Below are 10,922 nucleotides of genomic sequence, written 5' to 3'. Positions count from 1 at the left end.
ACTTTTTTTTTTTTTTTTTTTTTTGTGGTACACGGGCCTCTCACTGTTGTGGCCTCTCCTGTTGTGGAGCACAGGCTCCGGACGCACAGGCTCAGTGGCCATAGCTCACGGGCCCAGCCGCTCCGCGGCATGTGGGATCTTCCCGACCGGGGCACGAACCTCTGTCCCCTGCATCGGCAGGTGGACTCTCAACCACTGCACCACCAGGGAAGCCCTGCAGCACTATTTACAATAGGCAGGACATGGAAGCAACCTAAATGTCCATCAACAGAGGAATGGATAAAGAAGATGTGGTACATATATATAATGGAATATTACTCAGCCATAAAAAAGAATGAAACTGGGTCATTTGTAGAGACGTGGATGGACCTAGAGATTGTCATACAGAGTGAAGTAAGGCAGAAAGAGAAAAAACAAATATCGTATATTATCCCATATATGTGGATTCTTTAAAAATGTTATGGATTATCTTATTTGCAAAGCAGAAATAGAGACACAGACGTAGAGAACAAACATATGGATACCAAAGGGGAAAGGGTGTGGGTGGGATGAATTGGGAGATTGGGATTGACATATATACACTATTGATACTATACATAAAATAGATAACTAATGAGAACCTACTGTAAAGCACAGGGAACTCTACTCAATGCTCTGCGGTGACCTAAATGGGAAGGAAATCCAAAAATGAGGGCATGTATGTATATGTATAGCTGATTCACTTTATAGCAACTATACCCCAATAAAAATTTTTCAAAGAAGAAACCAAAATAATTTTTTTTAGTTTCTTAATCTCTTTTATTTTATTTTTTAATTGAAGTATAGTTGATTTACAATGTTGTGTAGAAACCAGAATATTATCAGTGTCCCAGAAGACTCTATTGTGCCCCCTTTTTGTCACAGCCTAACCCTTGAGAGTAACTACAGTTGACTTTTAGCATCATAGACTTTTGGGGGTTTGTACTAACCATTATATAATTGAAATTGTATAGTATGTAATATTTTGTGTCTGAATTCTTTTGCTCAACATTATATTTGTAAAATTGATTTATACTGTTGCATATAGTTGTTTGTTGGTTCTCATTACCATTGTATAAATATGCCAATATTTAATAATCTACTATAAAGAATTTATTAATTTTACAATAAAAGCACAACAGCTGTAAATAAATAAATAAATACATAAATAAAAGTCATAAAAAAGAGATTCAGCCAAATTTCTTAAGACTGGCTAGAGAAATCCCACCATAAGCTGCTCAACAGAGTTTTCTAAGTAGCTTGCTCCTCTTTATCATTCCATTTAAAATTTAAAATTTGGAAATTAACCCATAGGCCATCAGGAAAACATCTGTATACCTTTGAAGAGAACATAACTATGAATGGAAGTGAAGAAATAATTCTATTCCCAGTCCTTGTCAATATTCATATCCTGACCTTCACTGCACAGTTATTCTGGTTCTTGAGTTCATTTAAAGAGTTTAACTGCTGGGCTTCCCTGGTGGCGCAGTGGTTGAGAATCTGCCTGTTAATGCAGGGGACACGGGTTCGAGCCCTGGTCTGGGAGGATCCCACATGCCGCGGAGCAACTGGGCCCGTGAGCCACAACTACTGAGCCTGTGCGTCTGGAGCCTGTGCTCCGCAACAAGAGTGGCCCCCGCTTGCCACAACTAGAGAAAGCCCTCGCACAGAAACGAAGACCCAACACAGCAAAAATAAATAAATTAATTAATAAACTCCTACCCCCAATATCTTAAAAAACAAAAGAGTTTAACTGCTTATAATTAATTTACTCAATCAGATAATGATTGAGTAAAAAATACAGTCATTCTACTCATTTATTTTTTTAACTTTAAGTCTTAACCTAGAGTCCAAGTTAAGTGGAAGTAAAAGGAAAATACAGTTGTCACTTTATAGAGACTGGCTAAATGAATTTCTACTTTTGATCCTCATCAAAGCATATTCTTAAGAACCTCATTTTATAATACTTCCCTGTTTTTTTCTTCTACTTCCAGAAGTCTAACTTCCAAAATGTATGAATCATTGGGGAGGTTCACCACTCATCTTTATTTCACAGGGCTTTCTGCTAACATAATTCAGCCACAAAAGGATTAAATGCTTCCAAGAATGAAAATCACATAACTGACAAGTGTGAAGTGGCTCTCTCTTACCTTAGCATTTTTTTGAGTAATTACTTCACTGAATGTTCTACCAGAAATGAGTTAGGCAGTTCCTGAGCCATGCAGAGGGTGATGTATAGATGATATTATGTCGTTTGACATGTGACACTAAGGCTAAAACATTTAACTTGATGGATATATAGTATTTCTACAGGCTGGTGGTATTCCCTGAGGAATTTCTAAATGTCCCAGTGCATCTATAACCTTCCCTCAACACCTTGAAGCACTTATAGAACCAGGGATTTCCCAGAGCAGAGCACCCTCTTTGCTGATACATCTATGGAATTACAGAATTTCTGAGCTGGAAAAGATCTAGGAAAGCCCACATAATGACGAATCTTCTTTAAACAGAGTATAAATAAATATCTAGTCTAGTCCTCTCAATTTCCAGATGAGGTAAAGTGACGGGTCCAAGGTCACTGCAAATAGCTTGACTTCTTCCATTTTAATTCAGTTCTCTTCCCACCGTTGACACTGCCCCTGATTTGAGAGTAAGCCAAAGGATATGTCATACTCTCCTTAGTAAGTAGGCTATCCATCTATATGGAATATTCTAGAGGATTGCCTGCTCTGATTAGTTTTATGTAGTATGAAATTAATTTGCATCATAAAGAAGAACTCAAACAGGAGTAAATAGGAAAGGACCCTTCCCCAGATTCTATGCCCTGTGGCTCCCAGTCACTGAGTCAGCCAGGTGGACCTCAAGAAACAGAAAAGGTATGTGTAGCAGGGGAGTATATTACCAGGCAAGTTTAAAATTTCTCAATTGGCTATTTATAAAGTTAACATTTTTATATCAAATATAACTCACAATATGCTTTACCAAGTTTTTACATTTTAAAAAATAGATCCACCTGCAAGAATCTGGTATTTACTTAACAAGCTGCTCTTCTTAAAAATGATGCAGAACATCTCTTGAGTTTTGACATGAAATGGATATAATTACCTACCCTTCTCTCCTTTCTGGCCTTTTGGACCTTGGGGTCCAGTGACTCCTGGTGGCCCTAGGATCCCCATATCACCAGCTTCTCCCTTAAAACCTGGAAATGAGATTTAAAAACCATCAGGGTAGAAAAATTCTCTTTTGAAATTCATTACTTCAAAAAAAATCAGTCATTTTATTGAGGCCAATGACTGTCAGTGTCCTAATGATAAAATCTGGGTGAGAATAAACTATTACAGAGTTCTAAGGACAATATTTTTGTCTGATTTGCAATTTTGTACTACCTGAACAGATAAATTGAGCCCATTAGTACTTGTCACTGAATTCATGGCAGTGATCAAATGATTCAGAGAAGCAGTACTATATCAAACAACAAGAAAAGATGATTATCTGACTCTTAACCTCATGTGGACCACACTTTCAAATTGGAAGTAAAACCACAATACCTAGCACTTTTGGTTTTCCCATTCCTTCACTTATGTATTCATTCAGGAACCATTGCTGAGCCCTCCTACACACCAAGCATCCTGCTAGGTGTCAGGAATCAGCCATCAACATTCCAGCAGTCCCTTCCCTCATGGAGCTGAGAGTCCATGAAAGATAAACATGAAGAAATAACCACACAAATAAATAGAAATGGCCACACTGTTGTTAGTTGTAAAGAAAAGAGAAAGTTCCTATTGTAGATGGTGGTTTTAAAAAAAAAAAAAAACTGATTTATGGGATCAGAGGATACCTCCTGGAAAAAAAATGTCATTAAGCTAAGACCCAATGAACAAATTAGAAATTTCTGAGACAAAGAAAAAAAAAAAAAAAAAAAAAAAAAACCATAGATGAGTATTTCAGGAAAAACAAGAGTAGAAAAGACCATGGTGGGTTTTTTTTGCGGTACGCGGGCCTCTCACTGTTGTGAAGCACAGGCTCCGGACGCGCAGGCTCAGCGGCCATGGCTCACGGGCCCAGCCGCTCCGCGGCATGTGGGATCTTTCCGGACCGGGGCACGAACCCGTGTTCCCTGCACCGGCAGCCGGACTCTCAACCACTGCGCCACCAGGGAAGACCTATCCATGGTGTTTTTAAGAAACTGAAAGAAGAGCACCATGGGCGGAGCTAGCGATCAGGGTAAAAGAGGCTGAGGGGCAGGCGAGGGGCAGATGGTGCAGGACTCAGACCTCACTGGTGTCCTCGCTCATCCCAGCAGTCCAGGTCCCTTCCACTTACCTGGGCCACACAGACACCCAAGCCTAGGACAGTTATCGTTCCTGCAACCCCAGCCCTGTTCAAGCTTAGGGATTGTTTCGCAATCCCTGATTGGAATAATTGATGGCCAGGTTCTTTGAAAGTTAACCATATAAATAAGTACACTCAATTAAACTGTAATCTTTCATCTTAATTATCATAATTAAGTTGATGGGGTGGAGAAAATTATTTTCAATCTGTTGAATTTCCTCGTTGAAAGAACACTGTATTTATTTAGATGAAAAGCTTTAATAAATTGCATGCAATGGAGGTTAAGGCTGAAGGCAAGCTTGAGAAGCCAAAGTGGTGGTTAAGCTCTTCTGTCTAAAAAAAGAAGGAAGAGCAGAGAGGAAAGGAATGGAGAATGAAGAGCAGGGGAGGCAGAAGCAAGCAAAATGATCAATTACAGTTCACTGTGCAGTGACCCCCCTTCCTCACGGCCCCCAAGTGCCCAATGTGGTTATGAGGGAAATGCACAGGGAGCACACAGCAACTGCCTGCAAGGGCACAAGGGGCAGGCAGGCTGCCCCTTCCATCTAGGCGAGGTGTACATATTGGTTAGTTTAGTGTAAATATCGGAAGGCTGGAGCTAATGGAAGAGCTGGTGCTGGAGGGTGCACAAACCGAGTTTGACATCAGGTTCTATACTCTCAGGTGCTATAACCTCTAGAATTACCTGAAACTCTCTGAAACGCAATTAAATTATCCACTGAAATGTAATAATATTTTAAACATTTTCTACAAAGATGAGAAACAACATAAAGTGCTTAACAGTTCTTGGCACACAGTAGGTAGCTATTATATAACTGAATTAATGAGAGAAGCTGGAGATTAAATTTCAAATGAAATTTTACCTTTACGAGCTATTAGATATAGCTGAGCTGTATACTTCAAAACACTTTCATTCAGAAACTCTGTAAAATTAGGCTCATAACTTTTAAAGTCTACATTTATTATTCACATCACAGTAGATAACACAAATGTGATGTATGTAATATGTGTGTTAATTAATGTATGTAATAAGCTGAGCTCTAAGAACAGTGCAGCTAAATCCACCACTGGGTAAGACAAAAGCCCTGATGCTACGACTTATAAGACAGTTTAGCAACCAGCTGTGTTTACATGATCTCCTCCCGCTCCCCGCTAGCAGCTTGCCAGACATGATACTAAGAGAAATCCTGGTAAATATAATTTTCTCAGTCTAATTAGATCTCCAGTAATGTTTTGGCAACCCTGAAATCTTGGTTCCCCAGACCCCTGCCCAGCTTCTTTCCCATTCAATACCACCTCCACATAAACACTGATCACATTTCCCAAAAGCTTCTTGCAATGGGATGAAATGAATGAAAAGCTTAATGAGGATGCAGAATTCCTGATTTTATAACTTTAAATTCTTCAGGCAAGACACAACAAATATTTATATGTAATTCTTTCAGGGAATAGTGGATTTGAAATTGACATTCTGATCTCACTTTTTCCTTGAATTCTCTGCTGTAGGACATGTGAAAGCTGAACTTTATTACAATAAAAGTGAGAGTATATTCATACTGTATACATGAAAGACATCTGAAATTTTGAAATATTTAACTATGACATTCAATGGAGAAAATTGCTGGGCAAGGAGACTGTGTTGCCTCAGAATTTCAATGAGAAGTGAACTGAATCCTGCCTTTATTCTCCACCTCACAGGCATGCCATTTCTAATCCTAACTACAAGTAGCACTCCAAAAACCCATCAGTCAATACACATTCTTACTAGACCAGAGAATTTTCACTTCCCCTATTTACATCAGCCATTAATGAAAAGATTGTGTAACTGGAAGGACTACACACCAGTGCTAGGGTTGGTAGGCCAGTCTCTGCTCTAACCAGCACCATCCAGTAGAACTTTCTGCAATTATGGAAATGCTCTATATCTGTGCTGCCCATTGGCCACATGTAGCTACTGAGCACTTAAAATGGGACCCGTGTGACTGAGGAATTGAATTTTTAATCTCATTTAATTTTAATATTAATAGCCGTACATGGGGCTCTGGCTACCCCACTGGGCAACAGAACCCACTGCATTTGTCAAAATGTTACACCTAGGCTTGTCCCATTCGCATGACAATGTAGAAACCCTTGGGGCAATTCCACCACCAATCCACCACCTCTCAACTCTAAGTATGTACAAGTGAGAAATATAGGGCCTCGTATATTTTCAAATACCTGGCTTTCCAGTCTCTCCAGGTTCTCCTTTTTGCCCTGGTCCAGATGAACAACAATCACAGCAATTCAAGAAGAAACCAGCTGTGTCAAGAGCGAGGTTTTCAGAGGGGAAGAGGGTGGCAGCCCCAAAGTCAGGATTGAAAGCTGAGGGGTCAGGGGTTAGTTCTGCCATTTCAGCCTCTTCTGTGAAGGGGGTTTCTTCTTCTTCTGGAGGTTGGCCACTGAATGGCTTTGGACCCTTTGGCATCTCTTTTCCCTCAGACTTCTTCGTGAATTTGGTATATGGTGTGGTCTTTACTATTGTGTCCACACCAGCAATAGCCAAGATAATTAAAATGGCACAAAACCAAGAAAATATCCACATATTTGAGGCTGGAAGAAAGATATAATGGGAATATATACATATATTACAAACAAAAAAACAAAGTGATATAGATATATTCTTATATGAGAGGAATATATATACATATATGAACCATAAGAATGAACAGTATGCATACTACTAAATGATTTTTATACATTTCATATGTAAATGTATGCTTGAGTCACAACAGAATATTTTATTTACTTAAAGTATTTATTGTAAGGAACATTTTGCTTCAATTCTCCTTTCTGGTTGTTTTCCCAGTGTTACATGTACTAAAATATTGTTCTCAATCATTAAAATTATCTTGCCAAAAAGGAAACATGATCTATAATAAATGCAACATGACTTAATAGCTCATATACCCTGTGGAAAACAAATATGAATAAAATCATGACTGACTTCACCCAGATTTATAGGAATCAAATACATCTGTATTAGAGGGAGATGAAAAATATTGAGCTGAATTGTTTATTTCAGCAAACTCAATTATTTCAAGAAAACATACTGATAAAAGAGTCCTTAAATCTACTCAGGATAATGGTCTTGTTATGAGAACAATCTTTTAGAATCTGTTGTAATAAATGGAGAGAAAGGGAGAGAATTAAAAATCATAAATTTAAATATGTGTTATGTCTTCAGATTCTTCACATGTCATTTAACTCTCCAATTCTTTGCTTTATAATTTAAGGGTTTTTTCTGCAAACTCACATTTATCTTTGTATTATTTTAATGGGCCAAATAGTGGTTATTCTTATTAAGGCTTTTATCACTGTTCAAAAGGATATAAGGTTCCTGATGAAATGAAATCTTGAGAGTTCATAATATTCCATTCCCCAGAAACTCCCAGCAGTCCAGTGGCTGCTAAGAGATAGCCAGGGTTAGAAATGCATGATTTCTGATTGGAAAAGGAAGGAATGTTTAAGATAAATAGTAAGAGAGAAAAGAGAATGGAAATAAGGATAGTAACAACACCTACTATTTATAGAATCCCTACAAAGAGTAGGTGCCTTATATTCATCAATCCAATCTGTTCTCAAAACAGCTCTGCCAGGGCTTTCCTGGTGGTGCAGTGGTTGAGAGTCCACCGGCCGATGCAGGGGACATGGGTTCGTGCCCCGGTCCAGGAAGATCCCACATGCCAAGGAGCGGCTGGGCCCGTGAGCCACGGCCGCTGAGCCTGCGCATCCGGAGCCTGTGCTCCGCAACGGGAGAGGCCACAACAGTGAGAGGCCCGTGTATCGCAAAAAACAAAACAAAACAAAACAAAACAGCTCTGCCAGGTAGACAACACTCTCACTCATCTTCACAGATGAGGAAACAGGCACCAGGTGGTTACATACCTTGTTCAAGATCACACAACCCACAAGTTATTAATTTAGAACTTAAATCCACGTCTGTTTAATATCAAAGCCTCAACCTTAGGACCTTCAAGATGGCAGAGGAGTAAGATGTGGAGATCAACTTCCTCCCCACAAATACATCAAAAATACATCTACATGTGGAACAACTCCTACAGAACACCTACTGAATGCTGGCAGAAGCCCTCAGACTTCCCAAAAGGCAAGAAAATCCCCACGTATCTGGCCGTGTGGCTGACAGGGTCTTGGTGCTCTGAACAGGTGCCAGGTTTGCGCCTCTGAGGTGGGAGAACTGAGTTCAGGACACTGGTCCACCAGAGACCTCCTGGCCCCATGTAATATCAATTGGTAAGAGATCTCCCAGAGATCTCCATCTAAAAGCTAACACCCAGCTCCACTCAACAATGAGCAAGCTCCAGTGCTGGAAACCCCATGCCAAACAACTAGCAACACAGGAAACAACCCCACCCATTAGCACAGAGGCTGCCTAAAATCATACTAAGTTCACAGACACCCCAAAACACACAACTGGATGCAGTCCTGCCCACCAGAAAATTCCAGCCTCATACACAAGAATACAGGCATTAGTCCCCTCCACCAGGAAGCCTATACAAACCACTGAACCAACCTTACTCACTGGGACAGACACCAAAAATAATGGGAACTATGAACCTGCAGCCTACGAAAAGGAGGCCCCAAATGCAGTAAGTTAAGCAAAATGAGAAGACAGAGAAATACGCAGAAGATAAAGGAGCAAGGTAAAAACCCACTAGACCAAAAAAAATGATGAGGAAATAGGCAGTCTACCTGAAAAAGAATTCAGAGTAATGATAGTAAAGATGATCCAAAATCTTAGAATAGAATGGAAAAAATACAGGAAACGTTTAACAAGGACCTAGAAGAACTAAAGAGCAAACAAACATTGATGAGCAACAAAATAAATGAAATTTAAAATTCTTCAGAAGAAATCAAGAGCAGAATAACTGAGGCAGAAGAACAGATAAGTGACCTGGAAGATAACATAGTGGAAATAACTACCACAGAGCAGAAAAAAGAAAAAAGAAAGAAAAGAATTGAAGACAGTCTCAGAGACCTCTGGAGCAACATTAAACTCACCAACATTCGAATTATAGGGGTCCCAGAAGAAGAAAAGAAAAAGAAAGGGACTGAGAAAATATTTGAAGAAATTATAGTTGAAAAATTCCCTAATATGGGAAAAGAAAGAGTAAATCAAGTCCAGGAAGTGTAGAGAGTCCCATACAGGATAAATCCAAGGAGAAACACACCAAGGCACATATTAATCAAACTATCAAAAATTAAATACAAAGAAAAATTATTAAAAGCAGCAAGGGAAAAGCAACAAATAACATACAAAGGAATCCCCATAAAGTTAACAGCTGATCTTTCAGCAGAAACTCTGCAAGCCAGAAGTGAGTGGCAGGACATATTTAAAGTGATGAAAGGGAAAAACCTACAACCAAGATTATTCTACACAACAAGGATCTCATTCCAATTCAACAGAGAAATTAAAACCTTTACAAACAAGCAAAAGTTAAGAAAATTCATCACCACGAAACCAGCTTTACAACAAATGCTAAAGGAACTTCTGTAGGCAGGAAACACAAGAGAAGGAAAAGACCTACAATAACAAACACAAAAAAATTAAGAAAATGGTAATAGGAACATACATATCGATAATTACCTTAAATGTAAATGGATTAAATGCTCCCACCAAAAAACAGAGACTGGCTGAATGGATACAAAAACAACACCCATATAAATGGTGTCTACAAGAGACCCACTTCAGACCCACTTCAGACACATACAGACTGAAAGTGAGGGGATGCAAAAAGATATTCCATGAAAATGGAAATCAAAAGAAAGCTGGAGTAACAATACTCATATCAGATACAATAGACTTTAAAGTAAAGATTATTACAAGAGACAAAGAAGGACACTACACAATGATCAAGAGATCAATCCAAGAAGATATAACAATTGTAAATATTTATGCACCCAACATAGGAGTACCTCAATACATAAGGCAAATGCTAACAGCCATAAAAGGGGAAATCGACAGTAACACAATAATAGTACAGGACTTTAACCCCTACTTTCACCAATGGACAGAGAAACCAAAATGCAAATAAATAAGGAAACACAAGCTTTAAATGATCCATTAAACAAGATGGACTTAATTGATATTTATAAGACATTCCATCCAAAAACAACAGAATACAATTTCTTCTCAAGTGCTCATGGAACATTCTCCAGGATACACCATATCCTGGGTCACAAATCAAGCCTTGGTAAATTTAAGAAAGTTGAAATCATATCAAGTATCTTTTCTGACCACAACGCTATGAGACTAGTTATCAATTACAGGAAAAAAAACTGTAAAAAATACAAAGACATGGAGGCCAAAAAATACACTACTAAAAAAACAAGACATCACTGAAGAAATCAAAGAAGAAATCAAAAAATACCAAGAAACAAATGACAGTGAAAACACAACGACCCAAACCTATGGGATGCGGCAAAAGCAGTTCTAAGAGGAAAGTTTACAGCAATACAATCCTACCTCAAGAAACAAGAAACATCTCAAATAAACAACCTAACCTTACACCTAA

General features: G+C 38.7%; 1 protein-coding gene across 6 annotated transcripts in view; it reads right to left on the bottom strand.

Moving 5' to 3' along the window:
• OTOL1 (otolin 1) overlaps positions 1-10,922 on the bottom strand; it is a 231,812-nt gene that overhangs the window by 10,695 nt on the left and 210,195 nt on the right. For all 6 annotated transcript variants that reach the window (XM_055082768.1, XM_055082790.1, XM_055082809.1 and 3 more), the window contains 2 exons: positions 6,568-6,939; positions 3,128-3,217 (listed from right to left, as the gene is read on the bottom strand). In XM_055082768.1, the coding sequence (XP_054938743.1) occupies positions 3,128-3,217; positions 6,568-6,939 (462 nt within the window). The remainder of the gene's footprint in view (positions 1-3,127; positions 3,218-6,567; positions 6,940-10,922) is intronic.

Source organism: Physeter macrocephalus, chromosome 1, assembly GCF_002837175.3.
Source record: "Physeter macrocephalus isolate SW-GA chromosome 1, ASM283717v5, whole genome shotgun sequence".
NCBI lineage: Eukaryota > Metazoa > Chordata > Mammalia > Artiodactyla > Physeteridae > Physeter > Physeter macrocephalus.
The sequence above is the reverse complement of the archived record's forward strand: the minus strand, read 5'-3'. Positions and strand labels throughout refer to the sequence as shown.